A 23606-nucleotide genomic window follows, 5' to 3' on the forward strand; every position below is an offset into this window, starting at 1 on the left:
ATGGGATAGAATCTTCTGGTGTACAGGGAAAGATGCTAAGGTCATACCTGGGCTTAGCAACAAATCACTGTAATCAGTGACATCTGCCCTTAGAGAGGGGATAGCATCAGTCCATGGAAGAGGAGACCTCTGTACATATAGGGCTTGGAAGATTTTGTTCCTTCCTTGCCCTAGCTATTGGCTTTCTTTTCCCCATGGGCTTACAACTGAACAATGGATTCTGCTTCCCTCCCATCTCTTTTAACACAAGCTAATTATTTTCAGGCAGACTTAATTTGTGTGAGAATGGGCTAATTCCTTCCACACACCAAATTCAGGGTTGCTGAAACAGGGCCACCATCCAGGTAGGTTCTGAATCTCACCTGGCCAGGAAGCACAGGATCACAGAGCCAGGCATTGGGCAAGGAGGGTTGACTGATTCACACCCAGTCCCTGAAAACCAGCTCCCTCCCACCCTCATTCACTGTGCTCCAAGACAGCTCTGTTTTGTTTGTTTTGTTTTGTTTTGATTTTTGGTTTGGTTTTGGTTTTGATTTGGTACTGAATTCAGGAGCACTTAGCCACTGAGCCACATCCCCAGCCCTATGTTGTATTTTATTTAGAGACAGGGTCTCAAGGAGTTGCTTAACGCCTCACTTTTGCTGAGCCTGGCTTTGAACTCACAGTCCTCCTGCTTTAGCCTCCCGAGCTGCTGGGATTACAGGCTTGCTCCACCGCACTCGGCTAACAGATCTGTTTGGATTGACAGGATTGGGATTAGGACATGAGGGTTTCAGGGGTGTTGACCTTTGGTCTTTGAGCTCTTCCTATGTCCCTTGCTGGACTAGAAGTTATCTACATATCTCAGTAAGTCTCTTAATGACCCTGTTATTAGTTCCATTTTGTAGATGAGGAAACTGAAGCTCAGAGAGTTGACATCAAGGGCCTCACACACAGCTGGTAAAATACTGGGACTGGAGCCCAGCAGTCTTCTAGGTCTTCCAATCACAGAAAAAGCGGGAGGGAGTGAGGGAGGCGGTGGTGGGGATCTACCCTAGGACTGAAAACAGTTGCCTCCTGCTACAGCACAGCTGCTTCCCCTCCTCATCTCTTCCCTCCTCCCCGCTCCCAGTTGGTTTGCTTTAACCCCTTCTGTATGAAGTAGGTCACACACACCCAAAGCCCATTCTAATCAGTGGAGGCTAACTGAAGCTAGAATCCACAAGGGCATGTTGTCCATTGGGGCTACTGTTGGATGCCCGGCATCTCAGATCAGCTTCTGGCACCTGGGAGCCACTAGCAAATGGTAGTAGAATGAACAAATGAGGCCCACGTTAGCCCGGAACCATGAGCTGGGGCAAAAAAAAAAAACAAAAAGTATCTTTGACTGTGGAGTTTAGATGTTGCTGTACAGGGGTCTAAAAGGCACTTGGGACCTCAGTGTGTTCTATCTGCCTTGGAGACAGTGTCCTGAGTTCTAATCGGGGCTTCCCTAAACTTTTGGCACTGTCAGGATGAGCAGCTGAAGACTTCTCCCCAACTCCACTGCCCCTTGCACTCCCACCTCAGCCTCCTAGAGATGGTGAGCTCCCAGGCCCCGCCTGGCTGCCAGGCACCCCACCTGCAGCCCCTCACCTTTCAACTCAGGAGGGAGGCGCTCCTCTCCGGGAGCCAGTGCATGCATTTTGTCATAAGAATTTCTCTGCTTTATCGTTTTCATTTTGGGATCCAACTGTTGAGGCATCAGAAAACTGGCCCTCCAGAGATGGAAGCATAGAAACTCTAATATTAAGAGTAAGCATCTGCCAGCTCAGACCAGTCTCAAGTGAACCCTAAGTACCGCTGGAATCTCCTCAGGAGCGCAGCCTCTTGGGGATCTGCCCTGCAAGCGAGGACAGATGCCTGCGGGGCCAGCTGCTGTCCAGCTGGTCCAAACAGCCACACGCACATCCCCCAGGTGGAACGGGCACCGGTCCTTGGCCTTGTCGCCTCCCTAGTTAGCTGGATTTTGCTCAGTGTTCTCTTTCCACTTTAGGGGTTCCAGCTGCCGAAGCCACCAGAGCCCCCTTCTGTCGAGGTGGAGTACTACACCATTGCCGAGTTCCAATCGTGCATCTCTGACGGGATCAGCTTCCGTGGTGGACAGAAGGCAGAGGTGAGCCTTGGCCCCGACGCCGAGGGTTTCACTCATTGTGGTCAAGGCCTGCATTTCCCATTTTACGTCTTGCTAGCAAGGTTCCTGGGACAAGAAGGGATGGTACAGAAACATGCCCCACAGTGAAGAGCACTTGCCTAAAGCTGGTCAGGGCCACAGTAGGGACTAGAAACCCGGATGTGTGCCTCCACCTGTGTGCACTCACGGTGCCAGAGCGTGGGTGGGAGCTGAGAATGGGTGCCTCAAAACAAAGGGCTGCTATAAGCACACAAACTCCGAGGAGAGGGGTTAAATAAGACCCAACTCATTTTGTTTTTATGGTGGCAAGGCTTCTCAGAACCTAGGATAGGGTGACACCCAGTCTATCATAGTGGTATTGCTGGGCCTGCTGTTTGTCCCCACAGCCTTTCTCTCCCAGGAGCACTGCAGGGGCCTGCACCCCACAGAACCCACATCGTGAAGTGCTGTTATTGGGAGCCTGTGGTCCAGGCCGGTGCAGTAACAACATACTTAAGCCCCAGTGTGGCCACATCTGCACCACAGGACCTCTGGCCTTTGATACAGTTACTTCTTTCCCCCCAGGTTTTTAAGTAATTGTCTCTAAAAGGGGTACGAGACCCTGATGTGTGCCCCCCCACCACAACTGCCCTCCTAGCATTAAACAATTCTACACACACACACACACACACTCACACGGGAAACCTTACAAGACTCCAGTGGATGGCTGCAACCATGGACAGTATCAAACCCAACATATACCGTTTTTTCCTGTACAGTCACAGTCGTGATAAAGTTGAACATATAAATTAGGCAGAGTAAGAGATCAACAATACCAACTAATAAAACACAACAATTACAACAATATACCATAATAAAAGTTACTTAAAACTTATGGATTGTATATTTCTGGAATTTTCCAGTTAATGGACCACAGATAATGGCAACCTTGGAACACAAAACCTTGGCTAAGGGAAAACGACTGTACTTCATGTTTTATTGGTGCTGAGCATGGTGTTCCAGGGGACAGAGAAGATTGTGACTGGTTCGTTTCTCTGGAGTAGCTTTGTATGGCCATGCAGTTAAATCCCAGAGACACGTGTGAAGCTGTCCGATTCACTGGGCTTCCTCTGCCGGCTGCAGAGCCGACACCCCAGCATGAATGTTTTCAACCACGTGTCTGGAACTTGGAACTATTTTCAAGAGAAATCATTCTCTCTAGTTCTAGGGTTTCCAGAAAAGCCTACAAACTTAGAATGAAGGTTTGGTGGGGCTGCAGAGGCATGGTCTCCAAAGAGCTCAATTGTCGTTCTCCACTCTCCCTCTCTTCTTTCCTTCCCCCCACTCCATGGTGCCAGTGTTTTCATGCTCCCCAGCCCCAGAAGTCTTCCTTGGGACCTTTTCCTCCACAAGTGTCCCACAATCCCAACTTATCTTCCCTTTACATTCCCCAGTTCAAATGAACCCCAGCACAACGAGCAGCTCATTCCTGGTCATTAGCCCATCTTAGAAGTCAAGGAGGAAGCTCCTTGAACTAGTTTATAATAACATGGAAACGATTGAATAAAAGCCCCTCACCCTTTCTACAGGAAGGCATTCAACCCAAAGAAATCTCAGGTCATGGAATTTCAGTAGGATTCCACAGTGAAATGACAGTAGTCAGGGGACACTGAGGAGATGTTTTGCCAAGAGGCTCTGGCTTAGGCCTATATGTCCCATTTCAATCCATCTATGACTTCCCCGAGACACCTTTTCAAGGGCCTCCCAGGGAGGATCTAGGAATATTGGGGGTGGGAGGAGGACTGGGTAGTGGAATGGTGGTGATTCTTTGTACATCTGGTTCCTTGGCAAGTTGGGCTTTGTAGGGACTGGGAACAGTGTGATAGTTTAGGGGAAGTGGAGGAGGTTTCTGTAGAGGAGGCCAGCTCAGTACAGACTTGGAAGGTTAGGGGACAGTAGAAACCCCTCAACCAGGAGATGTTAGAGGCATGGTTTAAATTCTGATCTGTCATTTACTGCAGTGGGTCTTGGGCCACTTTCTCAAGGGCTCAGTTTCCCATCTGCAAAGCGGAGGTGATAGAGCCCAGTGTGAGGCCCCTCATCTGGGACACCACAAGGTTCCAGAGACCCTCTCAGCTCACTGGCCTGACACCTCTTCCTCCCAGGTCATCGACAAGAACTCGGGCGGCTGGTGGTACGTGCAGATCGGTGAGAAGGAGGGCTGGGCCCCTGCGTCCTACATCGATAAGCGCAAGAAGCCCAACCTGAGCCGCCGCACGAGCACATTGACACGGCCCAAGGTCCCGCCGCCAGCACCCCCCAGCAAGCCCAAGGAGACCGAGGAGGGTCCTGTGGGTGCCAACGAGAGCCAGGATTCCCCACTGAAGCTCAAGTACGAGGAGCCCGAGTATGACATCCCCGCCTTTGGCTTTGACTCCGAGCCGGAGCTGAATGAGGAGCCCACAGAGGACAGAGGCTCAGGAGACCGGAAGCCTGCCCAGCCCCGTAGACCCTCACCTGCCTCCTCCCTGCAGCGGGCCCGCTTCAAGGTGGGCGAGTCTTCAGAAGACGTGGCCCTGGAAGAGGAGACCATCTATGAGAATGAGGGCTTCCGGCCATATGCAGAGGACGCTCTATCGACCAGAGGCTCCTCTGGGGACAGTGACTCCCCAGGTGGCTCCTCACTGTCCCTTGCCAGGAAAAACTCGCCCAAGTCGGGCTCCCCAAAGTCATCATCGCTCCTAAAGCTCAAGGCAGAGAAGAACGCCCAGGCTGAACTGGGGAAAAACCACTCCTCGGCCTCCTTTTCCTCGTCCATCACCATCAACACCACCTGCTCCTCCTCTTCCTCCTCTTCCTCCTCCCTGTCAAAGAACAGCGGTGACCTGAAGCCCCGCTCTGCCTCGGACGCAGGCATCCGTGGTACTCCCAAGGTCGGGGCCAAGAAGGACACTGATATGAGGGCTGGGCTGACCTCCTGTGCCCGGGCCAAGCCATCTGTCCGGCCTAAGCCCTTCCTGAACCGGGCAGAGTCACAGAGTCAAGAGAAGATGGACATCAGCACTTTACGACGCCAACTGAGACCCACAGGCCAGCTCCGGGGGGGCCTCAAGGGCTCAAGGAGTGAGGATTCAGAGCTGCCCCCACATACAGCCTCCGAGGGGCCCAGTGAGGGGGCCAGGAGAGGCTCAGCCGACATCATCACCCTCCCGGCCACTGCTCTCCCGTGTACCCCCAAGAAGGAGTGGGAAGGGCCAGCCACCTCCTACGTGACATGTAGCGCCTACCAGAAGGTCCAGGACTCGGAGATCAGTTTCCCTGCCGGCGTGGAGGTGCAGGTGCTGGAGAAGCAGGAGAGTGGCTGGTGGTATGTGAAGTTTGGGGAGCTGGAGGGCTGGGCCCCTTCCCACTACTTGGTGCCCGATGAGAACGAGCAGACTAACACCCCTGGCAAAGAGCAGGATGTGCTAAAGAGCAGGCAGAATGAGGGCAAGTCAGACAGCCTGGAGAAGATCGAGAAGCGGGTGCAGGCGCTCAACACCGTCAACCAGAGCAAGAGGGCCACACCGCCTATCCCCTCCAAGCCCCCGGGAGGCTTTGGCAAGACATCAGGTGCTGTGGCGGTGAAGATGAGAAACGGTGTGCGACAGGTAGCAGTCAGGCCCCAGTCGGTGTTTGTGTCCCCACCACCCAAAGACAACAACCTGTCCTGTGCCCTGCGAAGGAATGAGTCACTCACAGCCACCGACAGCCTGCGAGGCGTCCGCAGGAACTCCTCCTTCAGCACAGCACGCCCAGCGGCTGCGGAGGCCAAGGGTCGCCTGGCGGAGCGGGCTGCCAGCCAGGGCTCCGACTCACCCCTGCTGCCCACACAGCGCAATGGCATCCCTGTGTCCCCTGTGCGCCCCAAGCCCATCGAGAGGTCCCAGTTCATCCACAATAACCTCAAAGATGTGTACGTCTCTATTGCAGACTATGAGGGGGATGAGGAGACCGCGGGCTTCCAGGAGGGGGTGTCCATGGAGGTACTGGAGAGGAACCCCAATGGCTGGTGGTACTGCCAGATCCTGGATGATGTGAAGCCCTTCAAAGGCTGGGTGCCCTCCAACTACCTGGAGAAAAAGAACTAACCGAGGTTGTGCAGTCACTCCAGCCTCTGTGCCACTGTACCCGCCACTGGATGAGCAGTGACATGCAGACCAAAGGGGAAGGACAAAATGGGAGGGGGTGGGGGAAGAGCAACATTAAACCCTGCAGATGTGGGACCTTAAAGATGGCCCGCCTCCCAGCTGTTGCCTGGAAGGGAGGATACATTGAATAGGGGAGGGAATGACCTAGAACCCAGAGATGAGAAAGTTGGGACCTACGTGTGCACCTTGGTGACTTCATTGACGGACTACATGTCATTTGGGACAGGCCATGTGGGAAACCCCAATTGTGCCTTTGCTGCAGATCTGGAAAAGATGTGGTCATAGGGGGGCCTCCAGCATTCTGCCCATTGGGCTGTTTTGGTGGCTACCATGTTGCCACCAGAGGTAGCCCTTGTATTGTCCTTATCCATGTTTGTGGATTGTGCTGTTTCCCAGGGATTGCCACCACCCACCATGGCTGGATGCATGTGAAGACCCCACAGGCCCTGGGACTTGGAGTTGTCTCATGAGCTCACGTCTCTCCCGGGGCCAGGCCACTATCGGTGTCTGGGAGTTAAAGAAAACACAGTTCCCAGGTGCCAGCAAGAACTACCTTCTTAGCTGTCATTGCCCTGGCCTTGAGAAGAGAGTCCGCCCTCCTTGGGGTACCCCATGGAGGACACAGTGCTGGAGTTTAGAGAGGGTAGGGGAAGCCGTCAGGCTCTCCGTCATCAGCACAGACTACTTGGGGTATTTTTGGGCGAGCAGTTCCTTTGCATGTTTCGGGAGAGGTTTGTTGACTTGGGGTTTATATGTCAGGCCTTTGGTTGGGTCTTATTTTAGGAGTTGTTTGGGCACCCTGGGGGGTCAGCCTCACATGGGAACAGAAGGGGTGGAGGGTGGGCTTTTCTGTTGTACTCTGTGGAGGGGTGTTTTGTTTTGTATTTGGCTTCCCATCCTCCCCTCCATAAGCCACGTTGTTTCGTTTGGTTTCCACTGTGTGGACTTTGCCTGCGCGGCACTTGCCAGAGGGATTTGGGGCTGGGTAAGCCCAGGTCTCAGTCTTGGCAAAATAGAGAAACTGTCCTTCTGGTTCCTGCCCAACCTTGGTGGGGCAAAAACCCTCCCCAGGAGGGAGGAAGGTGTTGTTAGGAGCCAGACCTTTGGAGAGAAGGCAGCGCCCAGGCTGCTGGGTGGCTGCCATTCTGTGTATGTTCTCCCACCGGGGCAGGGCCGAAAGCCTTACAGAGACTGTGGAGAAGCAGCCGTGGCCCCCACCCTGGGTGGAGGGGACCCCAGCTGGGCCTCCTGGATCAGACTGGAGCAGACACCACCAGCCACTCCTCTGGCCTACTGGCAATGCCACAGTTGCTCGCGAAGAAGGAGGACCCTGTGCCTGGAGCCAGTCTGGTCTTCCCGGGGGCAGTGCCCCAGTGAAGAAAGAAGCAAGAGAGTGACATTTCCTGCAGGTCTTCTGTCAACTTTGGGTTGTTTTTCCGTTGTTGATATCTCAGAGGGACTCTCCAGAAAGAAGCCCAGCCAGCTTCTCCAAGGACTCACCCTATGTTGGGAGTGGATTTCCGCACGTGCCTTTGATTTCAGACAGACCAGGCTTCACAGCCACCGAATGAGCTGCCAGAATCACCAGACTAAGGGCTGTTGTTTCCTACAGAGGAGGGAAGCCCTGCCCTCACCTGCTCCCCCGAGCAGGCCTTCACCCTCTCCCCCACCCTCCAGGATCCCAGAGGCCTTGCCTGGGATCCCCGAGCCCTCACCACACACTGATCCTGGCAGCTGTAGCCAACTGCTCGCGTTTTTTGTCAGAGGGCCGTGGTGAGATTGTTTTGTTTCCTTTTGTTTTGTTCGCGAGTTTGTTTAAAATCAAAATTAGATATTTTCTTCTGCTGGACAGTATTAAATAGAGCAGGATGTTGAGTTAATCTGCTAGATTGCAGTACTAATGGTAGTGGATTAGTGTCTTCATATTAATATTATTTTTACTTATTTGAACAATAATGATAAAGAAGTGGTTCATTATTTTTTAATTAATGCACTTTAAGGTGGAATGGAAAGAAACCCAGAGAGCAAAGTGCATTACTTAAAGATGCAGTATATACTTTTCTCATTTTTAAACAGCACATATTTATTAAAAGAAAAAAAAGTAATTTATGATTATTTAAAATAAAATTTAAAAGTAGAGTGTCTGTCGGGTTAAAGGACCTTCCACATAGCTGCCTTCCTGGGGAGGGCCCGTGGCCTCGCTCCACAGATGTCCGCTCTGAGCCAGTTGAATCACTAGCACACCGCCGGCCAGGGCCGGAGGGAGCACAGCACATGGTGGCTGCCAAGTACAGAGCATCTCAGTTGGACTGGACCAACCACAGTGCTCCCCAGAGCCTGCCTCCCCTGCCCCACGTGTGCATCTGCCCCGTCAGGCTCTCTACCACCCACCAGTCCCCCAGCCCCTCAAGGACCCCCTCTCCTTGATTCCCAGTGCCCTGAAGCCAGAGAGTCATTAAAAAGCAGGGCTGGAAGGGACCCTGGAGGTCGCTCCATCCCATCCCTTCCTGTTACTGCAGCCCAAGGACAGGAAGAGACTTTCTCAAAATCACACAGCTAGTTAATGGCAGACTCCCCACTGCATTAATCCTGTGTCTTTCCCGCCCCCATTATAGCTTATTCTGTGGTCGTCATGTTTACATTGTGACATCCAGCCCCAAGGATGGCTGGGAGTTGCTCAGGCATCCAGGAAAAGTGGGAAATGCTGCCACCTGGTGACATCACGTAGATTTGGGCAGTGAACAGGGATCGCCACGCCCTCGTCTAGACCCCACTCCTGACCCCTCCCCTTCAGCCCCTGCCTCCCAGCACAGCAGAAGCCCTGCAACCCAAAGGATATTAATACTTGAAGTAAGAAGGGTGCATGCCAGTCCTTCTCAGATATGGCCAAGGGGTGCCAAGCCTTGTGCCCCTGGACTCCTAGCCCTACCCTGGGCAAGAGGGCCTTTCCCTAGAGCTACTGAGCTGCTTTGTGACATTGGAGGAAACTGCCAGCAGCAGCGGAGGAGGGAGGGGGCCTGGGGTTCTGACCCACCAGGAGGAAAACCAGATCGGACTAAAAGGAAAGAAAAATGAAATCTCAGCAATGTCCAAACCTAGTTTTCCATTAGTTGCAATTGAAAATGTGAAATGACATTGTATTGCTGTATACTGCAACTTTAACCATAATGAGCCCTTCTGCGGTCATTATTGAGGTTTATATAATGCCCGAAGTTGCATCCTTTGGTGCTTTGTTTTTCTATTCAGTTTAAAGACCTTTTTCTTTTATTACAAGGGAAAAAAAAATACGTCTTCATCTCTCTCCCACCTTGTCCTTCTTTGTCTCGGCAGGCCTGGCGTGTTGCCTGGCTCCTCTGTGCTCAAGAGGAAGCTGGAAAGGGGCACCCCTGAGCAGCAGGTGTGCGGTCTGCCTTGGGGTTCCCCTCCACCCAGCGGGCTTTGTCTGCCAGGCTTCAGTCTGTCCAACCCCCGCCTGGCTCCAAAGATTTCTCTCTTCCTCTCTTCTCCATCTTGACGAAGGCATTATATAGAATCGTTGTAATCACTTTCAGATGTTAGAGCAGCATATTTTACTGGCATTTGTATCCATCACTTTCCTCAGTAAGGCATGTTACTACTTTCATCATCTTAAGGAAAAAAGACAAGGGAATTTCGATCAAACGTTATTTTCATATTACTAGTACTTGCAGAGTAGGCGTAGAACTATTTAAGTTTAGATTTTGGTTTGGTAGTTTGTTTTTAAGGGGGAAAAATGAAATAGCCCCTACTTTTCCTGTTTTTGTATTTAACTAATATATTATTTCTTTAAGGTTACTCACTTCCCCTACCCCTTTCAAATACTTTGCATTCTCAATTGAAATGAAAACAATCTGAGAGACAGGAAAAGTGCAATATTACCAAGAGGGATGCCAGGGCTTATTGGCATGGTGGAGAAAGACCCTATGGTCTAGTCTGCAGAAAGTTGGAGGGGGACTGCTGGGAGGAATCGGAACTGTGGAACTGACAGGTGGGCTTTGGGGTTTGATGTTTTAGCCCTCTCCCTCTCCTGCTTCCCTGGCAAGTTGGTAGGGTTCCCCACCAGAGGGCAACCCCTGTTACTATTGGGTATCATCCACCCAGAAGAAAGGGATTCAGGGAAGAGGCGTGGGGGCTCTTGACCTCCTGGGCCCAGTCTCCAGAGCAGAGTGAGGACATCCAGGAACTGTTCCTTGTTTTCATTTCCATTGTTTCCAGCCAGCTGCTCAGAGAGACCTGTCCTAAAATTGCCTCCCAGCAGCCCTCTACCCCATTCCCCCTGCCCCCAGTCTCCTGATGTTTGGGCTGTGATCCTTTTGATGTATGTCTGAATCTTTCTAAAACTATGAAACCTCAGTTCAGTTTATGGGCAGGAAACCTAGATGTAACCAAACCCATCTGGAGGGTGTGGGCACCGAGGCCTACCCCAGGGAGATGGAATTCCCGCAGACCTGCAGCAGGGCCCGGCACTGAGCCCAGCTGCCCATTCATCTCAGCGACTTCAGCCTGAGCAGCAAGCCCTGCCTGTGCTCCACACCCAGACAGTCTGCAGGAGTTCTCGGAGAAGACTCAGAGGGGTCTACTTAGGTCTCTGCAGACAGATGCCCCCACAACAGGCACCAAGCCAGATGCCTCCTTTCTTGGTGCTGATAGAGAAAGTGGCAGGCTGGGAAGTCTCCTGGGGTCCAGACCAGGAGCTCTGCCCCTCAGGGCAGCAGGCATGCCCTTGCTGGTTTGTCCCCTCCACCTCCAGTACTGTACGTTTGCTGCTCCAACCCCATATTTGGTGAATTTCTGTACAGACATGGATCTCTGTGCCCAGAGTAGGACTCAAGCCCCTGTGTGAGTCTCCCTTGGAATGACACATCCACATAGCCAATCATCTTTGAGAATCTTGATGCAGAGCTCTCTAGAAAGAGAACTGTCCACATCACTAAAAAATTACTGTTCCCTCACTTTTTTGAGGGTTGTGAGTTGAGTGTGTGTGCACACGTGTGTGCATGCATGTGTGCATGTGAGTGTTGGTAATTTCCCGCTTGAACTAATAACATGGGGTTAGAGAAAAAAAAAAAAAAAAAAAAAAAACACCGGGCAAGCTGTCTCCACTGAAAAAGTCCTTGGCATTGGGCAGGTCCCAAGGGACTCGCAGCTTCTGGCATCAAGTCTGTGTGTCATTCATACAATTTTTGGCTGGAGAGTGCAATGTGTCTTTTTTTTTTTTTTTGTAATAATATTATTATTTAGTTGGAAACTTCACACTGGCATTATCAGGTCTAGCAGAAGCAGCCTAGGCCATCTTCCCAGGCTCCAAATGAAGATGTGGAAAAGAGATACCACTGGGTGTGGAAGTGTTGAGGTGGTTCCATTAGGTCACCGACCTGCAGATGAGAGTCACCTTACAGGCTCCCACCTCTCACCCTATGAGTCATCAGTCTGAGATTCCCTGATACAAGCACTGCTGACCCTTTGGTTCTCATTTCTGAGGGCAGGCAGAGTGGGTGGGGTGAGAACTGATTCTCTGTGCACAGTAAGACCTGCGCATGCGGACACCGGCTGAATATTTCAGGAAAGTAGCATGGAGGGCTCCCCTGGATCTGACCAAGCTTTTTGTCTGAATCTCCTCACTGAGGCAGTGTCATATTTCTCTGTGCTTCTCAAGCTCCATGATCAGAGCCAGTAAGAGGACAGGGTCAGTAACTTACAGCCTTAGGGGAAATAGCCCCAAGTTTTAACTTCTCTCCAGCTTTGTCCTACATGCCTGGAATCCCCAGGCCACAAGGCACAGGATGGTGCTTATAGACTGGGTCAAGAGTTTTACCTTCCAAGGCCTTGATCCCAACCTACCCGTAAGGCTAGGATTAGCATGCAGTCCTCCTTCCCCTGTTCCATCTAAATCTCATGTTTGCACTTGACAATCAGCACCCTTCTCCCTTCCCAGTCCTAAAACTGAGTGGCCTTTGAGAGTGGGGTCCCCTGTGCTGGAGGCCCCTGCCTTGCTCCCAGGTCCACCCTGGCCAATGGGCTGGGCCTCAAGAGGTGTGTGTGAGAGAAAAGTGATTCAGAGCAAAAGGGTTGATTGAGCACGTTGAAGCCAGTGAGAGGCACGTTGGCAAGAGTGTGTGCACGTTTGGGGTGGCTGGGGCTTCCCATCCCTTCACTGGGAAGGAAGCTTCCAAAAGAGGATATCTTCCAGACAGAAGAAGGTGTAGGAGGGCTGAAAAAGGGCTCGGAGGTTTGTTTTTGTCTTTATTTATTAGAAATGAGGAAGAGGTTGATGGTGAGTGTTTCAGGAAGAAGAGAGAAAGCAGGTAGACAGGAAGCTTCATGATTCAACACGCAAGGGTCCAGTCAGAGCTGGAGGTGGGACAGTCTTCGAACCTAGCCATAGAAGAAGCTGGCCAAAGGAAACTACTATTCACTGGGTCACAAGCTGGGTCTCAGGGAATGGTTACTGATCTACTTCGTGGGGAAGGGGTGCTACAAGCTGTTTCCAGGAGAGTTACGTTCATTTCCCAGGTTCCCATCTGTCTGTCCACTACCCTTTGCCTATTCCAGAGCCAGTCTCAAACTTTACAAATCAGAACAGTGACCATGACAGGCCATGCAATAGGGATCTGCCATCCCCAAACTGGACTCCACCTGGGAGGAAGGTGGCCTCACTCATCTTTCTGTTGATACCAGTTATCCCAAAGGCACTCTGTTGATCACTGGGGGTGGTTCCATTTGCAGAGTTTGCCTCCCTGGTATGAAGTAGACCAGGTGAGATACACACCCACCCATGGATATGTGCTCTTCCATTTTTTAGTGGCTTCTAACTAGGGTACACTGTTCTTAGAGTTTATTTCAAAGAAGGGTAAACATCCACCATTCTTGCATTTACAGCTGTTCTCTGCAGTAGGTTTTCTTTAAATCCAGGATGCCAGATGGGGAATGGGTATCCCTGCCAGGTACTGACAGGTCTACAGGAAGGTGACTTCTCAGCACGACAGAGTGGCCATCCCTGAGCCATGGTCTGAAGTGAAATGGTGGGTGTCACTGGGCTCCAGAATTGCAAGGAACTCCTAGTGGTGTCTACTCACCCCACCCAGCCCTTAGTGGGCTCTTAGTGGGAGAAGCCCTTCCTCTGGGTTTTTCCCTCTTCCGCCTCAGCAGAGAAGCTGGAGAGAAGGGCAGTAAGTGCAGTGCCATCAGGGTGAGTGCAGATCATCCCAGGATCAATGGTGGTGCTAAACTATCTCCATGTTTCTGATCTTTTTAATAGTGAAGTTTTTTTTTTAATCTCATCACAAAAATGCAGTGTCCTTGGGGAAGGGACTCAGCCCCTTGGCCTGCCACTTTCCAGGTGTCCTTTATCACTTTGACGGGACTCTTCGGTCTGCAGAAATGCTGTCTTGGCATGCTTCTAGACTGTAAGATTTGGGTTGTTTTGTTTTGTATTTTGTTTACGTTTACATGCATCTTGTATTTCCCTAAAAACTAAATAAAGTTTTTTGACCTTTTTAACTGTACACAATCACCTAATTCTCCCTCACTCAGCTGGATAGCAGAGGTCCCTCTATCCCAGACTCAGCACAGACTCCAGAATCCCAGGCCTCTGAGAGGACTCAGGAGGGGGATGTATGTCCCTACTGTGAGAATCAGACAAACTTCCCCAGCCCCATCCATGCCTCGGGGGTGGCCAAGCTTGGGTCCTCAGCTTGAACCCCTGAACCCACCTATTTGTACTGAACTGCAGTAAGCAGAGCAGCATGGTCCTGGGTTCAAGACCAGGATGAGCCTGGGAGGCCAGGATACAGGGTGGGTAGGCAGATATCCCATGTGCCTCTGAGGCCTGGCCCTGCCAAATAAGCGCAATTCCAAGGTGGTGTGCCCACATCTTGGGGTCAGTTTGGCTGTCTTCCTACCGCCCCTAGCTCTTCCAGCTACTCAGATGTGCTTAGCATATCTAGAAAGTTCCTCCAGGGGTCCCTGTCCAGTGACTTTCCTTTTCTCCCCAGCTGTACCATCAATGTGGTATAGGCCTCTGAACCCACCAATAAGAAAATAGTTGAGCTTCAGCCACTGGAGGGGTCTGAGCTTAGGGAGGACACAGCCAGCCCTGCTCACCTGGATGGAGCACCTGTCATTCCCTCACTTTCCCCTAGGTGGTGCCACCACCCCACAGGCTCCTATCCAGGTTGGGCCTGCTCAGCCTTGAGAAGCCCAGCATCCTCCTGGGCTCCCAGGAGGACCACACCCTGCTCCCCACAGACCCAGGCTTCTGAGGCCACCAGGAGAACCAGGGCTTCTCCCTTCCAACTTACAGGGCTCACCAGGTACCATGGCCCCTGCTGAACAAGCCACAGGTACTGTTCTGGCCCACAGCTCCTGGGAGCCTTGCCTGATTGTCTCAGCTACCTTGGGGCCTCAGAGGCCCACTGTTTTCTCCCAGGCCTTTGGGTAACAGACTTTGGGGGGGCAGACCCACCCACACATGTGTATGCCCACATACACACAGGCCCTCCCTCTCAGCCTCCACAGCACAGCAGAGCCCTCGGGCTGGTAGAAATCACCTTTATTCACAATCACAGCGACCCCATGGGGGAGTTCACAAAGGTGTGAGGCAGCGGCTACCCCTGCACTAACAGTGGATGATGGCGTCTCCCCAGCCCCCAGCGGGGCAGCCCCTGCATGCACTTGGACCTTTCGCCTCTGGGACCTGTGCCTGTCTGACTGATGGGGCCACCTGCTGGCCCCAGCCCACTCCTGCCGCAGGTCTGAGAGGCAGGGGCTGGGAAGGCAAGACCCAGAGTGGTCCAGGGACTTCCCCAAGGTGCCTGTAAGTCCAGCGCAGGTGCCTGTCTGGCCAAGAGTCCTGTCCCATGCTTTCATCACACCACCTCTTGGCAATACCCCACAGAGAACTCCCAAGAGCCATACAGAAAGTCTGCCCCCCCAAACAGCCACCTCACACAGGAAGCTGAGGCTCAGGGCAGCCGCCTGGCCAGGGCTAGAACCCCAGGCTCTGCCGGTCAAGGGACAGGCTGTCTCTGAGGGTACACTAGAGTCACCTGATGACAGGAGGCTGGGAAGCAGGGGGCTAGGCCAAGACGGCACTGGCCCAGCCCAGAACAGGTGGGCAGGGCTGAGGTGACCACAACCTCAGAACAGGTAGGGCGGGAGCCAGGACCTTGCTCCAGGGTGGAGAGCCTTTCCCAGAGCAGGTTCCCTGCCCTCCTACGACAAGGGTCCCCGGGTCCTTCGCTGGCCCGTGCTGGGCTCCCTGCCTGCGCCCTCTTGGAGCATTTGATGTCCTTATGGAAAGGAGACTCCTGGGCCATTTGCAATTCCAGAGCCCACCAAGATAACCCAGCTTCTGCTCGGGAAGGAAGGGCACTTCATGGTGCTGGGTGACCTACCAGCCCCAGGGCACTGTGGACGTTCCGTGTACCTCTCTACAAAATGGACACCATTTGCCAGGAAGTGGCCCAAGTTGGCCCTTTCAGATGGAGTTCCAACTTAGACTGGCCGTGAGCTTCCCAGATGGGGCCTGGGGAAGATCTGAGTGATGATAACCACTACTGTCCCCTCGCCAGCACCCATATACAGGACGGCATTTCTAGGGGCCCAGGAGATGGGAACTCACCCACAAACCAATAAAACCCACCAACCAAATAAATAAATAAATTAAAATAAGGGAAAAGGCTGGTCATAGTTAGGGATCCCCCCCTTCACCAGGAGCCACGGCCCTTCCTTGGCACAGTACAGCCTCTGAGGTCGTCCTGGGCCCAGGCCAGCACTGAGATGCGGGGGGACAGGTGGGGGTGGGGGTAGCTGAAGACCTGTGCTTAGAGACCTTCACCAAAGACATACCTGTCCCCACCCCATACCAAAGGACACTCCTGCACAAGGGCAAGGGCGAGATGATTGGGACAGAACCATGGCTAGGAAGGAGTCCTTTCAGCCCAGCAGGGCCAGGGATCCAGAACCTAGAGCCCTCCACAGCCTGGGGTAAGAAGAGTTAACTGGCCTTCTTGTCCCCTGCTGCCAGTCCCAATAGGCAGGGAAGAGGGGAAAGAGAAGGTGGGTCCAGATCAGAGTGAGCAACTCAGGAGCCGCCCATTGTGGGCTGCTGTTGAGCAGGTTGTGCACTGCTCAAGAGTCACTGGCTAAAGGAGAAAATGGAGGCTAAAATCCAGTCCCTACTCCACTGACCAAGCCACATGCCCTGGCTTAGGGCAGCATCTGTCCATTAGAAGATCCACACTTTTTAATTCTCACCAAGGTGCCACATGGGCTACAGGGACCTCCTAGAATCTGCCCCAGATTGGGAAGGTATAGGACAGGCTGACCTCAGTTTAGCCCCTTGTCATGCAGGGAAGAACTGATGCAAAGAAGGGAAAGACTGGGGAGTGTGGCCTTCTCCCCTCTCTGCCCAGTGATGTGCTTCTGCCCCTGCCTTCCTGCCTCGGACCTGCTCTGTGCCCAAGCCTTCAGGAGCCTCGGGTTCCTGTGTCTAATGGAGGAGGATGAGGAAGAGAAGCGGCCCTGGGCTTGGCCCTCAGCAGCAGCCGGCTGATGTCTACAGAGGGGCCCTCGGGGCTAGGCGCTGCGGTAGGTCTTGATGATGTCCTTGATGGGGCGGCGGCAGATGGGGCAGCAGGCGTGCAGGGCCTTCTTGAGGCGCAGGCCGCAGGCGTAGCAGAGGCACATGTGACCGCACGTGTAGATGACCGTGTCCACCGCGTGCTCATAGCAAATCGTGCACTCATCACTCCACTGGCCCACGCCCGGGGTCACTGGAGACTCAGGCAGGCTCACCGGTGAGTTGGGGGCTGTCCCTGGACACAAAGGGCACCGGTCAGGAGCAGATGTGGCTGGGTCCCCTGATTTCACGGGCTCTCCACTCTTGAAGTCCCCAACAGCAGCACACACACAACCATGCATGCATTCAGTTACTCACACGGCCTCTACCCAGTATGCCTGGCACAGGGTTCACAGGAAGGGGGCCCCTGGCCTCTTGCACCCCAATCCATTTAAGGAGACCTGCCTGTTCACCCCAACAACACAACTTCCTGCACAAGGGATGACACTGAACGCAGGCAGCCCCACTTCTGAACCACTCAGCCCCCAGATCAGGGGCCAGGGAAGCCATGAGAGCAGGGAGGGAAAGAAGGAGGCATGGTGAAGGGAAGGGGCCCCAAGTCTAAGGCAGATCCCTCCTGAGCTACCCTTTGGCATTCCCTGTGTGCTTTAAAAAAAAAAATTTTTGGAAAAAACTGCCCACTGGGGACAGGAAAGAGACACCCCAGAAGTCACCACCCAACAAGTCCAGCTGCTCTTCACTCCCAGCCTGACAGCAGCTGCACCCCTGCCTCAGCAGAAGCCGTCAGGGGTGACAGTCTGACACAGCACACGGGACTCTACTTACCACCCGCAGAGCTGCCCTGAGGGCCAGAGCTGCACGCGCTGAGCAGGGGATCAGACAGGCGGCTGCCCAGGGCACTGGGTGAGGTTGGTGTGGAGGCCGGGGAGCAGGGGAGCGATGGGATGCCTCTGTCGGCCAGGATGGTGGAGCCTGCAGTGAGGGTGGCAGGGAGAGGGGGGCTGCACTCACCACCTGACCTGAAGCAAGAAGGCTGGGGCCTGCCCCAGCGTGGGCTCCCAGGTCTCCGTGGAGTCCCACCTCAGCCCAAGGTCTCCAGTCCAGACAATGAAGTCCCACTTTCCCTGCCCCTTGCCGCACCTCCTGTTTAGAGCCCTGTCCTCTTCCCACCATCCCCAGATGTCACCTCTTGGGCACTGATGCACCCAACACCTCACCTCCTCCCATGTGTCCTAGTCTTGCATTCTCCCCCCTTATCTCCCCTTGTCCTCTCTCCTATCCCCTTCTTCCCCTCCTTCCCTCCCTCCTTCCTTCAACTAATCCTTTCCAAGGGCCTACAGGGACCAGGCATTGTCCACACAAGCTGCAGACAGAGCCCTTGTCCTTAAAGAGCTAACTGCCCAAGCAGCCTAGTGGAGCTGCCCTCAATCCCCTTTTCTCTGGACAGCCTCAACTCCCCCAAACCACACTGGTCCATCCAGCCATGACCAACCCCACACCCACTACAGATACAGACCAAACCACCACAGGCCAGGCATATTATCAATTTTTTGCCAGGAATCCAGCTCTATTTCTCCAGTTGAACCACAAGCTTTCTTAGAACAAGAACCATCATCCACCTGTGGCTCTCCCAAGACCCTAACAGAATCCCTGCACACAGTCAGGTGCTCAAGGGGGCTTTTTATTATTAGCTCTAACTCAATAGTGTTATTATTCCTAAGCAAATTCAATAAATGTCCAGAGCGCTTCTCTTACTGTGTTGATATCTTTTTAAGTTCATTGTCATGTCCCATCAGAAACGCACACCTATTTACTTTCCTTGTCTTATCACATTGGCTAGCATTTCTGGAACAATGTTTCTAAGGCATCTCTACTTATATTCCTATTATTATTTTTTATACCAGGGATTGAACACAGGGGGTGCTTAACCACAGGTTCTGGGTTGCTTAGGGCTTTGCTAACTTGCTGAGGCTGGCTTTGAACTTATGATCCTCTTCCCTCAGCCTCCCAAGCCACTGGGATTACAGACGGGCACCACCACGCCTGGCTATATTCCTATGTTTAATGAGAATATTTCTAATGTTCTAACGATAAGTATGAAATTGGCTGCAGGTCTGGCGGTGCTCATGAGTGAAGGAAAAAGCCTTCCATTCTTAAGTTTACGGAGGCCTTCCACAAAGCCAAACTTTCCTCTGTAAGATCAACAGTGACCCTTCCTACATGGCCATGGATTTGGTTTTCCTTTGGAGTCAAGTGAGTGTCTCACACCACCAATTTGCTGGATGAGATGCCCAATTCTCCAAACAGCTTGGAGCACTCTGTTTAACAGAAGGTGAATTCTGGATGGTTACTCTTCTACATCCACCTCGGCTCGCTTATCATTGGCACAGGAAAGTCCTCATTTTATTTTTTTGTTTTTAATTCCCCTTTGCTCCAGTCTCGTAAGCCTCTTTGGGCAGCACAGCCTTACTGGAAAGCTACTTATCTATTATTAGATGGTGCTGATGCAAGAGAGTACCTTGCCCTTATGTAATTTTATTTCTCTGAGAAGCAGTGTCTCCTGGTGAGTGCAGCTCAGCATCTCTTCACCTCAGCTTGAAGGTTTTTTCTCCCCTATCCATTTCTTTTTATTCCATCCTGAATTCCCACCCAAGCCTGATTCATCTTCCTTCTGTTTGGTTTCTTTTCATCTAATCCTTCATTCCTTCCTGATTTATCTTCCCTCAGCTCTAACTTCTTAGCACCCTAGCCTCGTTTCTTTTCATTCATTATTTATTTATTTTTCATTTCATCTTTATTTGCTCTTTCCAGAGCTGGGAGGCCCACTGACTTTATCTGATTTCACAGGCTCTCCACTCTTGCAATCACCAACAGCAGCACACACACAACCATGCACGCATTTAGTTACTCACACGGCCTCGACCCTGTATGCCAAGCTCAGAGCAGCTCGGACTCACACATTTACACACACAATTCAAACTATCAAGCCTGCTGGGGCTGTGAGGCCCAGAGGGCTCCAAACTTGGCAAAGCCTACTTGCTTTGTGGAGGGGAGGCAGGGTTGGAGATCAGGGCTGGGGATGTAGCTCAGTGGTAAAGTGCTTGCCTAGCATGTGCCAGGCTGGAGTTCCATCCCCAGCACGGAACAAAAAAAAAAAAAAAGAAGAAAGAAAGAAAGCAGATGCCAGGAACCATCCAAGATCTACAGAATAGCAATCTCTGGAGGAGGGATCCAAGAACCAGCTTCCCTTTATTAGGCTCTCCAGGTGAGGCTAATGAAACCAGTGCAGTGTAATGGAAAGCTGGTTAGCAGACCACAACTGCTCCCTCTGGGGTAACAGAGGTCCCAGGAGATGCTTTGTGGAGAAAAAGGAAAAATATTCTGATCGAATTAGTTTGGAAAAACTGTACACTATAACCATCATCAACTTAAGATTCTCACCATGTATTAAAGGCTCTGAGAAGTCCTGCAAGAAACACTCATCCCACTCCCCTTTTTAACTCCATGTTTCCCAAACCTTTTAACCACAAGGACCCCTTTTCAAAGAGTACCTATTAACACCTTATAGAACTATCTAGGAAACATGGCTTACACAAGTTCACATTCTGCAGTCCATTCAAACTATGTCCCTCCCCCCAGAAAAGGCAAACCTAAAACTCTGCAACCTCATTTTCCCCAAGGCCACCTGCTCAGGTGTTCCTCTAACCCCTCAACCCAGGCACCACCCTGCTGAGACACCTGGCTACTGACATACCAAACTTTCATTTAGACCCATGACCATCCTTAAAGGCAGGGATCTTTATTCCTAGTGTGGGGGGAAAGGAGCTTCAAAAAGGTATTTGACGGTGAGAACCATTTTTCCCCATTTTTAAGCAGCCCCTGGGTCCTGCACGTCTGGGCTGTTTATGTGTCTGAAGGAATGCGGGTTGATCTGACGAACTCAGAGGAACCTTGGGTATCTGGGATTCCCTAGTAGGACCACAGTGAACCAGGGACACTCCTACCCCGGGCCATATCGCCCCCACACCAAGGAGGACCCGCGCCCCAGCACTCACCGAGGATGCGGACCTGCGTGATGGCCCCATGCAGGCCAAAGAGCATCCAGAGAGGCTGCGAGGCGTCCACGCACAGCTGCATGCCAGCGGCCACACCATTGTGGCTGAGGTGCAGCTCTCCGTCGGTATTCACCACCAGCCCCAGGATGTCGCCGCTGTGCAGTGGCCCTGGCACGCGGCATACGGCCCAGAACTCCTTGCGGTCCACCAGGGCCTCGGGGCTGAAGGGCAAGTCGGCTGGCCGCAGTGTGTTAGGGTCGCACGTGGTGACACCAACGGAGAGCGCGCCGGGCCGCGCGCCGCCCGAGCGCGTGACCTTGATGAAGATGGTCTCGGCCACGCGCACCGGCCGGCTGGTGAAGACAAGCGCGCGCTCGTCGCGCCCGTGCTCCAGGCGCGCCACCGTCTGCTCGTCCAGAATGCGGACGTGAGCGCCGGCGCGCAGCGGGTGGAAGCGCAGGTCGCCGTCGAGCTGCGCGGGGAGCGCGCGGCTGTGCTGCGAGTTGAGCGAGTTCTGCGGGATCGGGCAACCAGCGGCCGGCGTGCCGTCGTCGCCGTCGCCGCCCGGCACGTTGAGGTCACACAGGCTCACCGAGAGGCGCGCCTCGTCGGTCTCGCGCCGCAGTGACGGCCGCCGCAGGGCGGTGAAGGAGCGCGGCCGCAGGCAATCAGGCAGCACCAGCTCGCTGTCTGCAGCGGAGAGAGCGGGAGACCGGGCGACCGTCACCCCAGACCCGGGCGGCCCGCGGGGGGAGACCCCCCGCGGCCTGATTCTTGCTGTGTTTCAAGTCTGCACCACTGAAACACTTACTGAATGCTTAATGGGATGGAAAATGCTTATGACATAAATTAGTGAGCAAAATCAGGGAGCAAGGTTGCACAGGAATCTGTCTAGCCAAAGAAGGAGGCTGGAAGGGAAGACACCAACGTCAGGACCGTGTGGTTGCTTCTAAATGCTTAAAATTGCCGGTTGCGCTCTTGGCAATGTATGTATTTTCCTTATTGCCTACAGTCAGCGGGTAGGACCCTTTTCGTAAATGTATCCCTTCTGTATCCCAGCATCTAGAGCTGAGCGCAGCCCTTAGTAGGCAAACATAAATATTTGTCTTACTGAATGCACTGATAACATTCTAACCCACTGGGGGGCCAGAGGGACCCCCTCCCCCGACTCCTTTGCGGAAATTGTCTCATCTGGTCATAACACTTGTCTTTTGAGATTACCATTGCCACATAAGGACACCAAGGCCGAAGAAAAAGTTAAGTCCATTCATCCAAGAAAGCCTTTTGAGAATGATTTAACTGAGAGTCAAACCCTTTCTCTTTAATCAGACAAGTCATACACATTATTTTACAGAAATACAGGTCAGCAGAAAGAAAAATAACCATCTGCTGGCCCTCCACCCAGAGAAGAGCACTTTAAACATCTGGATCATGATCTCCCAGCCTTTTAAAAAATATATTGGGGAGCGGGGCACAGTCATGCCTGTAATTCCTTCAGCTTGGGAGGGTGAGGCAGGTGGATCGAGAGTTCAAATCCAACCTCAGTAAAAGCCAGGCAGTAAACAATTCAGTGAGATCCTGTCTCTAAATAAAATACAAAATAGGGCTGGGGATATGGCTCAGAGGTTGAGTGCCCCTGAGTTCAATCCCTAGTATAAACATTTTTTTTAAATTTTTTTTGGTTACTGTCCTAATGCAAAAATTGAGTTATGCTACATAAACACTAGCAGTTTTCAATCTTTTCTGGTTAGCAAATCACTTTGAAAATATGACCATAACTTTGACCTATGTCCCCAGAAAAATACACACATTTTCACTAAATTCTATGGATAACTTCAGGACACCTGTGAATATCCGAAGGCTAAGAACCCTGCACTATGGATTTTCTTTTTCACAACTGTAACTGTTTCCAACACTATAGTCTTTTCTTTTTCTTTTCCCCCCAATCCTGGGGACTAAGCCCAGGGGTATTTTACCACTGGGCTACATGCTCATCCCTTTTTATTTTGAGACAGAATCTTGCTCAATTGCCCAGGCTTAACTCAAACCCATGATCCTCCTGCCTCAGCCTCACAAGTTGCTGGGATCACAGGCATGCACCACCAGTGCCCAGATCCAATGCCATATTCTTTTAATGGCTTTTAATAGCCTGCTTTATGGAGTCATAAACTTATAAGGAAAGTAATCGCCATGTGCCATGAATCCATTTCACTTTAAAGCAGCCCATGGAGGGGGTCCCACTTTACAGATAAAGCTCAGGGATGTTGTATGACAGCCACCAAGCGGTTGATCCAAGATTAAAGCCAGCTCTGCCCAACTCCCACCCCACACCATACTCGTCACTTCCTAGGCCTCCTGACTGAACTCTTTCAATGGAGTTGATGTCCCTAAATTTGGTTGGTGCCACTGGAAGCCACACCATGGATCAATGCCTCTCTGTGCTTTCTCTTCAAGAACTGGACGAGGGCAGCTGTGTGCTCTGCCATGACAGGGAAGCTTGGGGGACTGATGTGGTAGGGACAGCAGAGACCAGAGTTCAGCTCCAGCTGAGCACAGAGCCAGTCTCCAAAGCCTCCGTGGTTTTGTTCTCTTGCCTCCGCGGCCCTTCCAGGAACCATGTTATCTGGGGC

At 52.3% G+C, this 23606-nt stretch overlaps 2 protein-coding genes across 4 annotated transcripts in view; one reads left to right on the forward strand and one right to left on the reverse strand.

Annotated features, from left to right (window-relative positions):
- Sh3pxd2a (SH3 and PX domains 2A) overlaps positions 1–13839 on the forward strand; it is a 217337-nt gene extending 203498 nt beyond the window's left edge. For both annotated transcript variants that reach the window (XM_027930218.2, XM_071610941.1), the window contains 2 exons: positions 2015–2134; positions 4297–13839. In XM_027930218.2, coding sequence (XP_027786019.1) covers positions 2015–2134; positions 4297–6261 — 2085 coding nt within the window. In that variant the 3' untranslated portion in view covers positions 6262–13839. The remainder of the gene's footprint in view (positions 1–2014; positions 2135–4296) is intronic.
- Positions 13840–14873: 1034 nt separating this feature from the next.
- Positions 14874–23606, reverse strand: part of Neurl1 (neuralized E3 ubiquitin protein ligase 1) — a 71052-nt gene continuing 62319 nt past the window's right edge. For both annotated transcript variants that reach the window (XM_027930130.2, XM_027930131.2), the window contains exons 4-6: positions 20977–21666; positions 17747–17893; positions 14874–17156 (exon numbers count right to left, since the gene is read on the reverse strand). In XM_027930130.2, coding sequence (XP_027785931.2) covers positions 16918–17156; positions 17747–17893; positions 20977–21666 — 1076 coding nt within the window. In that variant the 3' untranslated portion in view covers positions 14874–16917. The remainder of the gene's footprint in view (positions 17157–17746; positions 17894–20976; positions 21667–23606) is intronic.

This window comes from Marmota flaviventris, chromosome 4, assembly GCF_047511675.1.
Source record: "Marmota flaviventris isolate mMarFla1 chromosome 4, mMarFla1.hap1, whole genome shotgun sequence".
NCBI lineage: Eukaryota > Metazoa > Chordata > Mammalia > Rodentia > Sciuridae > Marmota > Marmota flaviventris.